The sequence below is a fragment of the Anopheles gambiae genome, chromosome 2 (assembly GCF_943734735.2).
Source record: "Anopheles gambiae chromosome 2, idAnoGambNW_F1_1, whole genome shotgun sequence".
Classification (NCBI taxonomy): Eukaryota; Metazoa; Arthropoda; class Insecta; order Diptera; family Culicidae; genus Anopheles; species Anopheles gambiae.
In genome coordinates, this window is record NC_064601.1 from 91,613,109 (window position 1) to 91,631,339 (window position 18,231).

The window sequence follows — 18,231 nt, forward strand, 5'->3', positions numbered from 1 at the left end:
TTCCAAATGGCAGCACCTGCCATTCTGTGACCTTGCGGCATATGTCATCTGTAAAAATGTCAACAAACTCATGCGTGTTTTGAAAGCATGCGGCATGGTGTGTCGTGTTTAAACAGTTTTCTTTCCGCTAAAATAGTGTAAAAAAGCCACCGGACGCAACCATGGCGGACGATAGTTCCCATACCGAGGCCAAAAAGGCCCACAAGAAACGCCATTCCGGTAAGCAAGCCGTACATGGTGGCCCTTGAACCATGCTCCCAAAAGTGTGTGCTTCATCTTCATCTCCTCCCTTCCTTCCAGGCGTAAAGGCGGACAAAAAGAAGGCCAAAAACAAACCGACCGATCGGACCAAGAACCCGAAAGCGTTCGCCATCACGAAGGCCCGCTCGGCGGAGAAACGCTTCCGGTACAAGGAGGACATCATCACCAAGAAGCAGCACATCCCGCTCGTCGACAAAACGCCGGAAGAACCGCCGCCCGTGCTGATCGCGGTCGTCGGTCCACCGAAGGTCGGCAAAACCACGCTCATCAAGAACTTGATCAAAAACTTTACCAAAACGAGCGTGACGACCATAAACGGCCCAATTACGGTGGTCACGTCGAAGAAGCGGCGCATTACGCTGCTCGAGTGCAACAACGACATTAACAGCATGATCGACGTGGCCAAGTGTGCCGATCTGGTGCTGCTGATGGTCGACGCAAGCTTCGGCTTCGAGATGGAGGTGTTTGAGTTTCTGAACATTTGCCAGGTGCACGGAATGCCGAAGATTATGGGCATCCTGAACCATCTGGACGTGATTAAGAACGCGAAGGCGCTGAAAATGCAGAAAAAGGTACTGAAGCATCGCTTCTGGACGGAGGTGTACAATGGGGCGAAGCTGTTCTACCTGTCCGGGCTGATCCACGGCGAGTATTTGCGGAACGAGATCCGCAACTTGGGGCGATTTATAGCGGTGATGAAGTTCCGGCCGCTCAGCTGGCGCGGAGCACACAGCTACATCGTGGCGGATCGTATGGAGGACATTACGAACGCGGAAGAGATTCGCTTGAATGCGAAGTGCGATCGGAACGTGGTGCTGTACGGGTACGTGCGCGGTGTTCCGCTGAAGAAGGAGAACATGGTGCACATAGCCGGGTTGGGCGATATGCCGATCGAGGAGCTGAGCACACTGCCCGACCCGTGCCCGCTGCCGTCGGGCGAGAAGAAGCGAAGTTTGATGGAAAAGGAGCGTCTCCTTTATGCGCCAATGTCCGGCGTCGGTGGCATCGTGTACGATAAGGATGCGGTCTACATTGAGCTGTCCGGGTCGCACAGCCACAGGAAGGGTGTGCCGGACAGCGAGCAGCAGCAGATTGTCGATTCGTTCATCGAGAAGAAGGAAACGTTCGATGTGGCGATCGAAAACCAGGAGTTTCGGCTGTTTAGCGGTGGAGCGGTTATAAAGTCGTCCGATTACGTGGATGACGCGAAGCGCGTTGACGACGACGAGTCGGACGAGGACGATCGAGGGGAGGATGAGGAGGAGGAGGATTCCGGGTTGGAAGACTCGGAAGACGATGAGGCGGAGGTTGGGAAAGGCGCACGGCTTGGCTGGATACCGGAGGAAGGTGAAGATGATGGAGAAGAGCGTGAGGAGGATGATGATGACGATGATAACGAGAACGACGAAGACGATGATTCAAGTGGCGACGAGGAGGATATGAACGATATGGACACACTGGGGCGAAAGTCACGCACCAGCGGGTATCTCTCCTCGGACGATGATGAGCAAGCCGACGCTTCCGGTGGAAACACGATGGCCTGGAAGGATGGTCTAGCCGCCCGGGCCCGTAAAGACTATCTCGAACGGTTAGCCACCAACAAAAACTTGATGAAAATAGTGTACGGCGTGTTTAGCAAATTCCACAAACGGAAGCAGCAACAGGCGGCCGAAGCGGAGGAAGGGGCCGACTCGGAGGACGACGGACTGCTTGGTGGCATTTTCAAGAGCGTAAGCCAGCGGCAGGCCGAACTGCAGAAGAAGAAAAGCGTGCAGGATGTGGATGAGTGCTGCTTCTTCGAGGAGTACGGCGATGGGATCCGCGATTGGACGAGCGAGCAGAACAAGGACCTGATCCGGAATTGCTTTGTGACGGGCAAGTGGAAAGCGTCCGAGGATGCGGAGGAGCTGCTCAAGCTGGACGATATGAGCGACGGGGATAGTGATGTGTACGGGGATTTTGAGGATTTGGAAACGGGCGAAAAGCACGAAGCACCGAAGGGAGCTAATAAGAAACCAGCGGGAGGAAAGGGCGACGAGAAGGCCGAGGATGGTGATGAGGATGAGGCGGAGAAGGGCGATGAGAAGTCGCTGAAGCGCAAGGCGACCCGAGTGGAGGAGAAAAACATGTCCCGGGCCGAGCTGATGGCGAAGAAGATGAAGCTGAAGGCCAAGTTCGACTCGGAGTACGACAACCCGGAGCGGGACGATCAGCACATCGAGGGTGACCATCAGTACTACGAGAAGCTGAAGGCGGACGCGCTACGTCAATCGGAGCTGAACAAGAAAGAGTTCGCCAACCTGGACGAGGACGTGCGGCTGAACATCGAGGGCCACCGGGCGGGGCTGTACGTGCGCATGTGCTTCAAGAACATTTCGGCCGAGTTTGTGGAACACTTTGACCCGTCCTATCCCGTGCTGATCGGGGGGCTGAACATGGTGGAGGAGAACGTGGGGTACGTGAACTGCAAGGTGAAGAAGCACCGCTGGTACAAGAAGACGCTGAAAACGGGCGATCCGTTGATCATCTCGCTCGGCTGGCGCCGCTTCCAAACCGTCCCGATCTACGCCAAGGTGGAGGACGACTTCAAGCATCGCTACCTGAAGTACACGCCGAACCACGTGACGTGCAGCATGAGCTTCTGGGGACCGATCACGCCCCAAAACACGGGGGTGCTGGCGATCCAGACGGTGGCGTACGATCAGAAGGAGATGCGCAAGCTGGGCTTCCGAGTCGCGGCGACCGGCGCGGTCAGCGAGTCGGACAAGAATGTGGAAATCGTGAAGAAGCTCAAGCTGATCGGTACGCCGGACAAGATCTTTCAGAAGACGGCCTACATCAAGGGCATGTTCAACTCGCAGCTCGAGGTGGCCAAGTTCGAGGGCGCCAAGATACGGACCGTGTCGGGCATCCGGGGGCAAATCAAGAAGGCGGTCCCGCCCGAAGGTTCGTACCGTGCGACGTTCGAGGATCGCATCCAGCTTAGCGATATCGTGTTCTGCCGCACCTGGTTCCGGGTGAGTGTGCCGAAGTTTTACGCCCCGGTGACGAACCTGCTGCTGCCGGCGGACCAGAAGTCGCAGTGGGTGGGCATGAAAACGTTGGGCCAGCTGAAGCGCGAAAAGAACATCCAGTTCGAGCCGAAGGAGGACAGCACGTACAGCAGGAAGATTGTGCGCGAAAAGTTGGCCTTCCGGCCGCTGGTCATACCGAAAAGTTTGCAGAAAGCGCTGCCGTACAAGGACAAGCCCAAGCTGGGGCCGCTCAAGCCGAAGAAGTCGTTCGAAAGCGAACGGGTGGCGGTCGTGATGTCGCCCCACGAGCAGAAGGTAAGTGCATTAATTGTCGGAACGAGAAAAGACAATTAAATTAACGGATTTTAATGGACGGTTTTTGTTTTCAGGTGGCAAAAATGATGAACATGATCAAAACGAACTACAAAGCGAAGCAAAGCAAACAGCTGCGCCAGACACGGGAGCGGTCGAAGAAGTTCAAGAAGGAGCTGGTGAACGAAAAGTTTAAAAAGCTACAGCGCCAGAAGGATCTAAAGAAGAAGGTGTTCCGTGCGATCAGCAAGATGGATACGCAGAATGAGGAGAAAATGAAGAAGGGCAAAAAGTGATTTTTTTTCATTTTTCGGTTGCTGAAATTAGTTTAAAAAATAAAAACTAAAAAGTTGAAAAATTATCAACTGTTTTCGGACAACTTTCGCACGTTCGAAAATGCCGCCACGCGCGCGCTCCTGTCTTTCGAAGCTCCCGCACCACGAAAGAGGCGCAATCACGTTGCCATGCCAACGCCGCAAAACAAATAGGCTGTGGAAAACAGCTGAAAATTTCCATCCACTGTGCCTTTGCTTCACTGTTCAGCCAAGTTTCTGTAGTGCAGGACGTACGCCGGTGTGCTGTATTGTCCAGTAGTGTTGTCCAGTAGTGTTGCGAACCTGACGGCAACTGTGTTTTTTTTCCTCTCTCTTCTATGTGGTGTTGCCTCTCCCATTCCCCAGCATCAACATCAGCAGCAGCATAGGGACGCTGTTTCTCTTCGATTTCGGTGTACAAAGTTGTGTTGTGGAAAAATTCAACGTGTGGCGCCCACCCAGTATAATGTCGACGGCATTGCGTTCCTCGTGAGTATACCGTTGCAAAGGTGAATTATCCTGCGGGAGGACTCATCCTCCCTGCCCAAACAAGGAGTATCATGTAACAACGATAGGAAGGTGGCCAGGCAAATCGTAATTGCCGTGTGTGTGCATCGGCGCTAAGTTCCATTTTCCGGTCAACTCCTCAGGGTGGTGGTGAGTGATCGTGACAGTACATTCGCTCCAAGTACACTTAGTGAAAATGCACTGAGCTCATCAGTTTTCCACCGTCATTCACATATGCATTTTTTATATACACAGTTTTCTTTTCGCCCAACTCAACCAGTGCCTACTATGTGGATATATCCTTGCGGAACGGGAACTGGTGTTGGTTGTTTTCTTGTCGCCCTCAGCTCATACCCCCTGTCATCGTCCTCCGTCGTCCCAAATCACTTTCACCCTTAGTAACGGAAAACATTCCCTTTCGCTCGCTTCACCTTCGCACCTTTCGGCTCCTGCTGCCCCCGAGGGGTGGGGGGAAGAAAACAACAAACTGCTGCTGCTTATTATTCAAAAGGCACAACACGTTAGCGAGTGGCTGGGCAACTGGGCAAGGACCTGTTTTTATTTACCAAAGTAAACATCATTGCCTTGGTCAGTTGCGCGCCGTGCAGTGTTCACCATCATTCGATCGATTTAGGGGGTATTTTCTATCAGGTTTCATCCTTACCATCTTTTAAATGAATTTGGAACACTTACACGTGTCTTAGGAGTTTGAAAATTATAAACAGTGTTAATCTAATTTACACTTTGCTCCCGTTCTACAGCTATTCTATGCAGAGTATGGAAAGTCTCTATTCAAACAGCTCCAAGTTTTCCGCCCTGCACCGACGCAAGGTTGCTGCTAGGCAACCGGGTATGGTGCTAGCGTCCGACAGCGATGTGCGGCACCGGGTAATGTCGGCGCGCATGTTGCGCCTGAAGCAGTTGCAAAACCAGCTCGAAGCGGCCAACATGGTCATTGCGGTAATTGTTTGGTTGTAAATATTTAAACATCTGGAGATATTCATTTCTGGCCTCTCTGTTTTCCCTTGCAGGAGCTGACCAAAGATAATCGGGTGCTGAAATCGGTACAGAAGCGCCAGGATTCGGCACTCTCCAAGTACGTCAACTCGAACGCGGAGCTGCCGAAGCTGCTCAACTCGCACGCGGAAGAGGTGCGCACGTGGCAGACGAAGTATCGCAACCTGCAGAACCAAAACAAGGAGCTGATCAGCAAGCTGAAGGCGAAGGACGCCCACATACTGACGATCACGGACCAGAACAAGCATCTGGTGCAGCTCAACAAAGATAAGTATGTGTGGGACTGTTTTTAAACAAAAAAAAAAGCCGCGGGTCATCTCAAAATCTTTATGTGTCCACCGGCGGTTCACCTCGGCAGACATTTAGAAGAACGCGAAAGACTGGCCGACAGGGTGCGGTACCTAGAAAACAGGCTCATGGAGAAGGACAACGATGCCAAATTACTCTCTAGAAGGATTCAACTCGATTCGAAAAATTTCAAAGCCCAACTGCAGCAGGAAATGCTGAAGCAACGGGAGCTGGCGCAGAAGCTCGAGCGCACGCAGCATGAAGTCAACCGGCTCAACTCTGTCATTGAGGTATTGCTGAATCCGAACATTCTCTCAATATCGGATTTACGTTGATTCTTGCCCATTTTTGCTTGTAGATATACGAGAAACGCACTCCTTCGACGCTGTTGAAGAATAGCAACTTTCTGATGAAGACGTCCAAACCATCCTCAGGGCAGCAGCAGCAACCACCACAGCCAATGCAGCAGCAAATGATTCGATACGGAAACGGTTCCTCGCACAAATCCCCTTACCCGGTAAGATGGCAGCTTGTAAAGAATGTATTTTGTGCCCAAAATAAACGTTTTTCGTTCCATTTTGCAGAACTTTTCCGAACCTTCCCCGGTAACGAACCTGGACATGAGCCCGAAGGTGAAACCAAACGCTCACGAAGGAGGCGAAGGGGACAAATCACCCACTCCCAGTCCGAGAATACTGCAACCCTTGTCGCCCCGGGACGAGGAAATGCCTGCCGCTCACCAGAACTCCTCCAAGCTTAGGAAGAGACACAGCTCCAGAAAGCACAAGGGCGACGCACAATCGGACGAGACCGGCACAAACGGAAAGTCGGACGGCACGGCAGAGCACCAGTACGACGAGGGCATGTGCTCCGAGTTTAACCAGTACGCGCTGGAGCAGGAGGCCGAGTTCGACAAGGCCATCGCGTCGGAGCTGTTCCGGCTGCAGACGGAAATGGGTCCCGGTGCTGCGGCCAAGCTGCTGAAAGGCCAAACCGTCAAGCGGTACAGTGCCACGACGGAAACGTCCTACGAGGATGACTACGAGACGGACTTGTCGCCGGAGAAGAGTGTCGATCATCTGAGCGAAATCTTCGAGCATAAGGCCCACATCAGCGAGCTCGAGGAACAGTTCCGTGAGGCTGGTTCGTCGGCTGCCACCACGAACACTACCACCACCAATGGATACTCGGCTGGCAAGGACAATGGCAAGGGGCGTGCGGTGAAGAAGCGGGTGATCAATTCGTCCGAAACGAACGATTCCGACTCGGTGGAGAGCGGCAGCCGATCGTCGGCGGCAAGGGATCTGGAAGCGATGAAGCAGGAGATGCATCAAAGTATACTGAAAAAGGAAGCGCTGCTGGACACGTTCTGCGACGAGCTGCATCACGGTAAGGATCCGTCGAAGGGGGTGGCGCCGCTGCCGCCCTCGCTCAACCGGCCCAAGCTGGACAACACCAAGCGCGTGCAGATCGATCCGAAAAAGAAGCAAAACTTGCTGGAAGTGTTGAAGGCAATCGATGGTGATAGTTTCGAGAAGTGAGAGGCTGAGGTGTGGAACCGGAAGCTGCCCGCCCCCTGGCGCACACTTTTTCGAGCGTTTTCCGAGTGTGGGCTAGTGGCGGGCAATGAAATTGATGAATCCTATTTATGTAGGCAGAAGTGTGTGGTGGTGGTGTTGGTGGTTAACGCCAGGGACAGTGTAGAGATATATTTTTTAATAAATCGTATCTTTGAATGGAATTTAGCTGTTTTTTTTGTCATATTTTTATACTTTTTCCATTTCCGCTGTGTTACATGACAAGCTAACGGTTTTCTGTTCGTTATTGCAGTTTTGAATTCGTTCAGTTGCAGTCGGCGCACGTTTAGACCAGTTTTATACCACCCTTCACTGACAGCCGATTTGACGTGTGGGGAAGAAACGTCAAACAAAAAGCCATCAACAAAGCGTTTGCTGGACGGCGTGCTGCGGCGTGAATTTTCCAGAAAAAGGTTCTCGAATTTTAGCACACTTTTCCACCATGGATGATGGCGATTACGATAACGATGAGTAAGTAAAGCGGCCTTCCTACGATTGCGCTTGTTTGTCTAATGAAACACTTCTTGCCTTTCCCTATTTTCCCGACGTGCGCAGTGTCGGTGGGGATGAGTTCGACGATGTCGAGGAGGACGACAACATTGACGAGCTGAACCAGGAGGAGGATGGGGATAACATCGAGATCATCAATCCGGGCCAGGCCGGTGGCGGTGTGCCGAAGAACAAGCGCATCACGACCAAGTACATGACGAAGTACGAGCGAGCGCGTGTGCTTGGTACGCGCGCCCTGCAGATCGCCATGTGCGCACCGATCATGGTGGAGCTGGAGGGCGAGACGGACCCGCTGCAGATAGCGATGAAGGAGCTGAAGCAGCGCAAAATTCCCATCATCATCCGGCGCTACCTGCCCGACTCGTCGTACGAGGACTGGAGCATTGACGAGCTAATTATAATCGACCATTAAATCAGAGTGTTAAGCTGGGAGGGTTTTAACCATTGTATATTATATTAAGGTGGAAAAATACACAGTCTTCTCTACACAGGCTGCAAACAGGATGGACTTGTTGTGGTAAAATGTAAGCTAACTCCATGTGAATCCACCCGCCTCCTGACTGTACAGCAGCCGCTCCGTATCGAACACGGAATCCTTCGTGGCGCGGCACATGTTCTCGACGATGCGCTTGTTCAGCCCACAGTCGGACAGGTTCTCCTTGCCAAACACTGGCCCAGCCAGGGCCGATGCATCGTTCTCCTTGTCCGCGTCGCTGATTAGCTTCTGGGAGGCGGCACACAGTGCCGCCGTGCTCGGTACAGTAGCCATCGTAACGCTGTAGTTGTCCTTGCTCTCGCACAGCAGATCCGTCACGTACGGCAGGATGTGGGGCAGAACCACCCCCTGCAGCTCCGTACTGTGGTACTGCTGGCCATCCATCTGGATCTTGCTCGAGCGGGTCTGAAGGGTGCGAAGTGTTGCGCCAGCGAACGATACCGGCGCCAGCAGGGTCGGTGGAATGCCCGCCAGTCTGCCCACCTTAGCGATGGTGCTCTTAGCGTTGAGCAGAAAGTTAAAGAACGCCTGACACTCGGGGCCTTCGATGAGGACGAGCGATTGATCGCTGTAATCGGATCCGCATTCCCGCTTCTGCTGCTTCCTTCGGTGGACATCGCTGATTTTGCGTATTTCTGCCGCATCCACGCCCATACTCTCCAACCACTGCTCACCATCCATATCGTCGTCGTCTTCGTCCTCCTCTCCGTCCTGCTGCTCTCCTTCCAGTGAACGATCGTTCGTAAGCTCTTCGTTCGATGCCGTTTGCGATTGCTCTTCGGACGAGTTGGAGAAGCTGCTGTTACCGATGCCCGATTCCGACGAACGATTGAGCTGATCCTGTGTCTGTGTCGATGCTCCCTTTTTCAGCGGCATTGTGAATTCGATCTCTTCTTGCTTCAGTGCCGCTCGCATTCCCCTCGTGGTGGGTGTGAGCAGTGCGTGTGTTTCTACCCGTCCACCGATACCGGCCGCCCGGAACAGCACGGTGAAGGAGTTGGCACAGAGATAGAAGTAGGGACACTGGCGAGCCCGCACCAGCTGGAACAGGTTACGGAAGCTAATGATCCACTCCTTCGCTAGCACGTTCCGGATCGATTCGTCCACCAGTGGAGCTTGGGTGTTGTTGTTGCGTGAATTCCTTGGGAAAAGGGTAAACCATGGCAGGTACGGATGTTGCCAGTAGAGAGTGGCCTGATAGAACCGGGCGCCCGGGGAAATGTCCATCCCGGTGGAAGATTCCTTCGAATCGATGCAGCGTACGAATGAGGTTAGTCCGCTCGCTTCCTGGTTTGTTTTGAGATTCGTGCCCGGTATCGGCGTTTGGCAGATGATGCGCAGCTTGCTCTTGATGCTCCAGTGAATCGGGGCGAACTTGCACGCTATACACTGTTCCTCTTCCGGGTCGACGGGCAGGTACTGTTCTACTGGGCAATGATACTGCTGAAAGCGTGTCTCAATGGCGGCGGGCGTTGTGCTGGGAGCTTCCAAGTTTGGTACGACGCCTGCTGTTTGCGGTTTGTTCAGCAGCTCGAAGATGGTTGACTCTCCAACGTCCTCGAGCTGACTCGTGGTGTGTGCTTCCTTCTGTCGTTTGGCCGCTGGATCAACCGCTCTGAACGCAAAAAAAGACAAATAAGGACAAAAGTCTACCTCAGCAGCTTCTGCTGGCTTACCTCGAGAATGGATTCTTTCGCTTCGGATTCGCCTCAAAACGATTCGCAAGTGGATCGTCACTTCCGGCGGACGATTGGTTCGGTTTCGCACCACTACCTCCGCCTCCTCCATCACCTTTCGATTGATTGTTGATGCGGTCCTGCAACGCTCGCTGTTTCCTCTTGAGCCGTTGCATTTTCAGTATATCTTCCGGCCGCTTCCATTGCGACGGGTTCGATAGCATACCTTCGGTGTTGGAGTTCATTTTGCTGGATCCCGGAAAAGGGGGTGGAAAATACGTGGACCGAGAACTAAGAGCGCGCAGCAAGGGAAAATGATGCGACGCGATTGTTTACATCTGCCAGCTGTCACAGACGTTGGTAGCAAAAAGGGAACAACAAGCAAAAGAAGAGTCCCAGTACGTTGCCTGGTTTCTTTAGTTTTGCAATAGATGGCGCTACTGTTTGCTTGAATTCAAATTTGAATGTTGGCTGTGTCGTTATTTCAAAATAACGCACGTGGCTAGGAATTGTGTGCGATAAAAAAAAACAATAAATTTCAGTTTCAAGTGCATGAATGTGGTTCTTGATTACAAATACTTTTTATCAAGTTACATTTAACTAAAAATAAATACGACAATACGATTGTCCTAAACTCAAGGAATGTTGAATGTTTGGTGTTTGGTAGCGCCTGAAGGTAGGCAAAATTTATTATCTATTATGCGCCTGAAAGTATCAAGGAATACAATTTGTTTTTACAGTAAGAAAATATATTTAGCCTGGCCAACTTTACCTTTCCTGTTATTTTTTGCTTTAACGATTTGTTAATCCCTTAAACATTTTGTTTTATCAAGCTGAGTTATATTTTTCAATCTATTTACCATTTGCATACCTTCAGGCGTTTTTAAATGCTTGGTGAGGATTGGTCTGTAATTTTAACCAATTTTTCAAATCATTTATCAGTTGCTTAGCGTTTTATCCCATCAGCTTCTAATTAAAGAGGAAATTTGAGCCAAAAGTTATCTTTGAGGTACACCGGAAATGGTCATCATTAGTATGAATATGTGATGCCAAAACTCATTACTTACTGTCCTGTAGCAAGCAGTTCAACTGGAATGCAATAGTAAATATTTGCATTTAGATGGGATTGCAGGCAACAGAAGCATATCTTGTCCTGACCAATCCAATAATTATGCAAAGATATAAAAATATACTTGTGATATTCTATATGCGTAGATCCACCCTACACAAAATATGCAATCTATACGATTTAAGACACAACTACCAAATAATGTAAGACCTAAATCGCAAGCTATGGTCATTCAAATTTTAAGAAAAACCCCATCTCAAGAATAGTTATTTTTTGGAACTCAAATGTATCCAATAGGAAAACCTCAGCTCTAGCTGTGAGGATTTCTTTCCTGGCGTGAAAGATAAAGCTATTATAGTATTAAGCTTCCATTTTTGCATGCTTACTTCCTGCTTTTTTGCTCTCCCCTTTGCTACGCCTGTCCTGCTTTTAAGACCGCTTATCCTTCCCCCGTGCGGAGGTGTATGAAGGCGCAGTAATGCACACTCGAGAAGGGGGCTACCGCCTGCACATCAATGTCTTCATTTAGGGTTTTTATTTGGTTCCTGTCTGCTTCTTCCAGAACCACCTGCTTTCGCTGCCTTGTTGCGGGCGAATGTTTTTCCTATCAGAGCTCGTTGAAGTGGTTGATTTTTACTTCAACAACACCTAGCAAACAAAGTACTGCACAGGGGGTGTGGGGGTAAGACTGCAGCAGTAAAGGGAAAAGTCTTTCTTACCTTTACCCCGGTCGGTACCGGCTTGTGCGGCCCACCGTAGCGAACGATCGTGAGAACATTCTTCTGCGGTCCGCGAGACTAAAGATAGAAAATACTTAAAGTATGTTTCTAAATCGTATTGGATCTGCATAAAATTTGAATACGCTTAGGAAATGGAAGTTTTTCCTCCCCCTGCCCTCGTTTCCACGAGTTTACTCTCAACGAAAGGAAGGCCAAAGTCCTGTTCAGTCCCCCCTTCTTCTCTACCGTCGCTGCGATGGTGCGTAGGTTTTTCTACGCTAAGCAGGACAGTTTGTTGCCACTTGCTTGTTGGCGTGTCGCGAAAAAACCAAAAACGGGGACGATTTTGCTTTCACGTGCAAAGATTCCTGCCTGCCGGAAAGACGGCGTAGAGCCCCTCCCGCCTTGAAGTGAATGAAAAAGCTTTAAAATTTTATTTATTTGTCTGCTGATTTCGATGTCTGATTTTGTGTGTGTGTGTGTGTGTGTGTGTATGTGTGTCTTGTGTCTGCAGTTGTTCGCTTCCCTGTCGCGGCGTTTTTTTTTGCACTCGCATTAAACCAACGGTGTGTCAAATGGTGGGTGCCTCCCCCCTCTGACGCCATTGTAACATCTTCCGGATTTAGCACGTTTGTGTGGTACTGTTTTTGCTTTCCTTCCATTCAAAGTCTGTTGCAAAAAAAAAAAAAAAAGAGAGAGAACAGAAAAACGCCGGAGCCCAAAGAATATGTTTCAATCTGTGTCACTTTAACGCCCACGGTAATGTGGCGTTCTCTGCTTTTTTGGTCGCAATGTTGCGCCACTTTGTATCGGATGTGCAGATGACAAGCAGATAAATTTATCTATCATCGGGGCTTTTCATGTTCCAAACGTTTGACGTGTTTTTGCTGGGTTTACAGGGAAGAAAATTGTTTTTTTTTTTCGATTTAACACCGTTAGCATATATGTGATTTCAGGGAAAAGTTTAAGTGAATAGCAGTAAAACTGGTAATAAATTGTATAATTTGCTATTTCCAATGCTTAAGCGCCTAGATGTAGGCTATGTTGCACAGCCAAACGCTATTTAAGGTAAATAAAACAATATTTAACACCGGTTACATATATTTTATGAGGTTTTTTTCCTTAGAAAATACAAATCTTTTGCCTTTTTCATCTAAAATGTAACTATCCTTGCATTCAAACAATAAAAGATGATAATCATACTATTGCACCTTTAGGCGATGAAGGTTAAGGTGTAAGACCGTCAAAGGAAACATATTCAGCCGTACCGGCGAACTCGTTCGTTCCTGGGAACGTTCGCCGTGACGCTCATTTTCACTCATTTCATAGCCCTCTAGATCAAAAATTAGAAAACCGTATAGATTTTGTACTGGCCAACCTAGTGGTACAACCCTGTCCACTCATGAGCGACGAATGTTTCTCGTTGAACGAGTTCGCCGGTACGGCTGATTACTTTTCCAAGCTTGCGGGAGAATGTTCTTATTTGATTGTTGATGATTTGGACTGGAGAGGTCAATAAGATAGAAGATTATGATTTAAATTAAAGATATCATATTTCATTTATAGAGCCGGTCTCGTAGCACAGTCGTCAACTCGTACGACTTAACAACATGCCCGTCATGGGTTCAATCCCCAAATAGACCGCGCCGCCATACGTAGGACTGACTAACCTGCTATGGGGGGGGGGGGGGGGGGGGGGGAAACAATTAGTCATTGAAAGCCAAAGCCCACAAGTGGGTACAGGCAGGCCTTGACCGACATCGGTTGTTGAGCCAAAGAAGAAGAAGATAATTCATTCAAGATCTGCACGTAATAAACGCCTTAATGTAGGCTAAATTGTGTAGTAAAATGCAGCTTTTAAGAGTATAATCTATGTTTTTCGCAAAATTTCTTTCTTTTCCCCAAATATAACAGCATACATAATTCATTTGGTTCATCGAACTTCCACGTCTTCCACCATCGATCCTTCCACCTTCCAGCAGCCTTAAAAAGCATTCAAATCAACCACATTTTTATCGCCCAACGATCGCGCGGCCGGTGAAGTGCGAAATGTTTCACTTAATTTGCAAATCGACCGTAAATGCGACATGCGACACATGCCACACGACACGCGCGGGGGCGCTAGTATGCTGACAGTAGTAGTAGTGTATGCCATTCGCTATACATAATTAGAAATGAAAAAAGAGGAATTAAAGAGCATTGGTGTGAACGAAATAAAGAACGTGGTCAGTGTTTTCTACTCGATTTGCTGGTTGGACTATTCCATCAGAGCTACAATCCATCACAATCACCTTCTGGACAAGTGTTTATCAATCTTTTACTTACACACTAACCTGTCTAGACGCAGAGGGGGAAAGAAAACACAAAACAAGGTTCGTTAAAATTTGGTGGAATTTCACCAACCCGATGTCTTGAACGATCCATCAGAAAGTTGCAACTCACCGTGCAAGGTTGCCCTTGTAATGTCCAAAGCTTGTCATAATTAAAACTCTTTCCTCCACCCAAAAACGAAAAGAAAAACAACACCTTTAATTTTGGGGACGGAACTGCATCGGTTAACACCTTTCCGCGGGAAATTGTGATAAATTATTTATAAGAAATTTCCCCACCAACCCTTGGAGGGAGCCTTTGCGGTGGGTGCAAACACTATCTCTCTGTTATCCAATTAAATCTAATCATCACGTTACAGTGCGCGAAACCGAGAAACTCTGTGCTTTGTTCATGTGTGTGTTTGTGTGAGAGTTTGTGCTGATTTGTGCCGGTGTGCGACCTGACCTCCCCCATCGTTTGGTGATGGATCGGCTTTTCCTCCATTTCAGCGAGAGTCTCAGGGTCTATCATTAGCTGAGGAGTGTTAGCAAACCGGCCCACTTGCTGACGAGAACTTTCTAACAGAGACACACAAACCCATACTCAGCCACTCAGCCACTTTCCACCTCGGGGACTTTGACCGGGCTGGAAATGACCCCATCCGTTGAATGGTCAAACCAAAAAAACAACAGACCCAAAACATTAGCTGCCGCCATTTATCCCAAACTTCCCTCCGTAGCCGGAAGGGGTCTTCGGTGGTGTTCACCCTTTTGCGCGGTTTATTTTTTCCGGGGTTAATGATGGGTTATGACGGCTGTACCTATCCACAGTGTTGAAACACACACTGCGAACCAGTTGGAAATGATGCGGGAAATGAGTGAAAAGACTGAGCGAAAGACTTGCGTGTGTGTGCGTTTGTAGCCCCCGTTGGCGCACATTTGGATTAATGGTGGCAATGGTGGCATTTATTTTGCTTTATTTCGCCCTACCCGGTGGCCTATGATTACTGGCCACTAAGCCCTGGCAAGCCGGAAAGCCGTTGTGAGGTTGGAGCTGTGGGTCAACAACAGCCAACGCCAACAATTAGAATTAGAACGAGCCTAGAATTAGAGGGAATTAGTCGTCCGGGGACTAGGGATTTTGGAGGAGAAGTAAGCCTCGGAGACCTCATCTAATCAAACACCAGGGGCTTGGGGCACATAGGGTGACCATGTTTGCCACTAATATTGGCTTTGATTTGAAGGGAGGTTCCATTGCGTCGGCATGCGGATATTACTACAGGAAAGTAGTGCAAAGAATTTATTGCTTTTTGTACAAATGTTCGTTTTCTATGTTGTAATAACTTCATTTCCTTCATTGTTTAACATCTCTTGTGGTTAGAATTTTCTAACTTAAGCCTTAAATGATCATTCACCTTTAAAGAAACGAAGCCAGAAGGTCTCCTTCCATCGATAGCTCAATCCATCCCGGAACTAAAGAAAGCCATTTTCACCTTCACACAACCACACCGGATATTGAATGGGAAAATCCCTTTCGGAAGAGGGAAGAAAGGTGAAAGGAAGGATGCAAAAAAGGGCAACGAAATAGAGTAATTAAATTTACATAATTTATTTACACACTTTTCCTCTCTTCTTCCTTCAAAATAGCTCCCTAAGACTAGCATAGGCACGTCCTTTTTGGCGTTACTTTCTAACTTCCTGTAATGTGTATAGAAAAATAAACACACACACACTAGCTGTGAGGAGTTTGAGGATATCTTGAGGTGAAAGTTAACCCACTAATAAATGAATAATAAATAGTTTTTGGATCGTAAATACGTAGCAGCACTTTGTGGTAGCACAAGCACCTGGGTAGTATGTTTGTGGTAAGTCAGGTGGGGCGATGACCGATCCCGGTGTGGATTAGCCCAATTATACATATATATCCTTCGATGCGGTGGACGGTTGGTGCGAAGGGGATTTCATAGGCCAGACGGGGGGATGATTTACGTTCGATCAGCTAGTGATTACCGGGGACATTCTTCGATGTAATGAAACGAACATGAACCCCAAACTGGCTGTGGGTTCTTTCTGGTGACCTGGCTTATACCTTTAAACTTAGAAGTGCTTTAGAAGAGCGAAGTGAATGGGAGAGAGGGTGGTACAGGTGCTTTCAAATATGATTCTAATAATGGCTTTAAGACAACCGCAACTAGGCCGTGCAAAACACAGTATCATTGACAGAAAGCTTCAGTTATTAAAGTTTAGTTCGAAGTATTGAAATGACGTTGAAGTGTAAATTTTTGTAAACGTATTTTACAAGGTTTTCCAAGTCATTTTCGAATGTAAACGTTGTTATTCACCGCGTGCAAGATGTTAATCCACATCAATCTGACATTTCATTTCCATCACAATAATTTTTAATTTCTCCAACATCATTTTCAACACGACTCAAGCTGGATTGAGTTTAACAGTTCTTTGTTATGTGTTGATAATCATGTGTTGAAACTGAAATTTCATTTTGAAGCAAATAAACCGTTTGACTGCTGTTGAAAAACACCTTGGATGCGGTGAAAAACAATGTTTACATTCGAAACTGACTAGGAAAACCCTGTAAATTCAGCTTCTTTGGAGACGTTAGACTAAAGTCTCAGTCTTAGTTGTATCTCTAGAATCTGTTCTAGAATGAAACTAGTATTATGTAGGACTTCAATCATACGGCAAAGTAGAATTATATTTTCGAAAATCCAGGTCTGTATAGGGATTGTATGTTATTAGTACGATACCAAAATTCAATGTTTCATTCAAAATAACAGTCTCACAAGCGATTAAGGCATTGAAGTACTGTGTATGGTGCATCTATAGGTCATTTGTAGGGATCGGATACAGACAAACAGAGAGTGATTAGGCACGTTTATCATTACTAAATGATGGAGCAAAACATGACACTATAAGAATTTCTTTAGGATATTTAAGACCTATAGTAAGTATCTAGATACATTTTCATTATATATTGTTAACTCAGTTACAAGATCATGGTTGATCTTCAATGAAACATCGCGTTAATGATTAGACAATTTGATGTGAAGATAAAATATACTTTAAACTTTTAGTATCATTTTCCCTCTGAAAGTTATTAATTGAGTACTATTGTTAAGAATTGTTTGCTTGATGTAGCTTCGATTGAGTATAGCTTGTCATGGACAACTTTAAAGAAGGCTGGATCAGTAATAATGGTTCTGCAACTCGGCACAACTTCATTTAATTTACAAAGTATTCGTTTGAATTTCAAAATAGTAATGTAATATCGGTCGTCATAAAAATCTTCCGTTTTTAAAAGCATACAAATTATCTCAAAGAGTGATTTAGCTGCAAGAATGAATAAAATTTCTATATAACATTTCTCTAGGCTTCACTGCATACTCTACGAAACCTTCCGATTAAAAGCATTATAAAAATAGCAATTATTTATTGCCCGTATTTCATGTGGATGGCACCTTAGAGACTCACCCTGACCGAGTCGACCACCGCCCACTTCAAGCAACTTCCAAAAACAATAAACAAAAAAAGGGAGCTATTTGGCTACTTTAGCACCGTTTATCAGCAAGCACGACGAGAACGGCAATGAACCAAAGTCTCCCGCTCGGAAAAAACGAACGTTTGTTTTTACTGCAACCCATAAGTTTTGGGTGGACAATTCCAATTTCAATGCAGCACATTGGTGGCGCAAGATTGTGGATGCGCAAGTTTTGCGCCATAGTTTTTCGTACCAAACCCGCTTGTTGACCGAGGAAAGGGTTCGTGGAGTAAAAACAACGCTTCAAATAAACAAAAAACCGAAGAATGGGGTTTACTCGTACTCTGTGTGTTTCCCATCAATTGCAATTCTTCTTTGTTTTTTGGATAGTAGTGTTGTTTTTTTGTAGTTGTGTCCTTCCTTTCCGTAGCGATTGCACTTGTAGTTGATTACCTTTTTCGCAGATTAAACCGACCGACCTACTGTCAGGGAAGAAATTGCTACTTCTGTGAATCGGTATAAGCAAGTGATCCTCGGAAACGTCCACCGCCAACGAAATGGCAAATGGCCACCCACCACATCACTCTGCCATAGTGGTGGAAAAAGGCCATGGAAACTCAAACCCGTCCCATGTGCTTGTCGTAACCGATAGATAGTTGGAAATAA

The 18,231-nt window shown here is 47.7% G+C and overlaps 4 protein-coding genes across 5 annotated transcripts; 3 read left to right on the top strand and 1 right to left on the bottom strand.

Annotated features, from left to right (window-relative positions):
• The first annotated feature begins 42 nt into the window (after positions 1–42).
• On the top strand, positions 43–3,948 carry LOC1276538 (ribosome biogenesis protein BMS1 homolog). The gene is made up of 3 exons (XM_315898.5): positions 43–219; positions 301–3,590; positions 3,665–3,948. Exons 1-3 carry the CDS (start codon positions 162–164, stop codon positions 3,881–3,883), a joined length of 3,567 nt encoding a protein of 1,188 aa, XP_315898.5. The 5' UTR covers positions 43–161; the 3' UTR covers positions 3,884–3,948.
• Positions 3,949–4,089: 141 nt separating this feature from the next.
• Positions 4,090–7,454, top strand: LOC1276539 (lebercilin). Of its 2 annotated transcripts, none has more exons than XM_061643951.1 (6): positions 4,090–4,390; positions 5,170–5,368; positions 5,440–5,696; positions 5,784–6,003; positions 6,072–6,230; positions 6,298–7,454. In XM_061643951.1, exons 1-6 carry the CDS (start codon positions 4,368–4,370, stop codon positions 7,252–7,254), a joined length of 1,815 nt encoding a protein of 604 aa, XP_061499935.1. In that variant the 5' UTR covers positions 4,090–4,367; the 3' UTR covers positions 7,255–7,454. The 2 variants fall into 2 exon arrangements, with proteins under 2 accessions (XP_061499935.1, XP_061499937.1); XM_061643953.1 differs by lacking the exon at positions 4,090–4,390 and adding an exon at positions 4,410–4,558.
• A 146-nt stretch (positions 7,455–7,600) lies between these two features.
• LOC1276540 (DNA-directed RNA polymerases I, II, and III subunit RPABC2) lies at positions 7,601–8,304 on the top strand. The gene is made up of 2 exons (XM_315900.5): positions 7,601–7,761; positions 7,846–8,304. The coding sequence occupies exons 1-2, from the start codon at positions 7,733–7,735 to the stop codon at positions 8,210–8,212; spliced, it is 396 nt and encodes a 131-aa protein (XP_315900.2). The 5' UTR covers positions 7,601–7,732; the 3' UTR covers positions 8,213–8,304.
• On the bottom strand, positions 8,222–10,346 carry LOC1276541 (protein downstream neighbor of son homolog). The gene is made up of 2 exons (XM_315901.5): positions 9,973–10,346; positions 8,222–9,911 (listed from the first exon to the last, which is right to left on the bottom strand). The coding sequence occupies exons 1-2, from the start codon at positions 10,215–10,217 to the stop codon at positions 8,330–8,332; spliced, it is 1,827 nt and encodes a 608-aa protein (XP_315901.5). The 5' UTR covers positions 10,218–10,346; the 3' UTR covers positions 8,222–8,329.
• Positions 10,347–18,231: the final 7,885 nt, after the last annotated feature.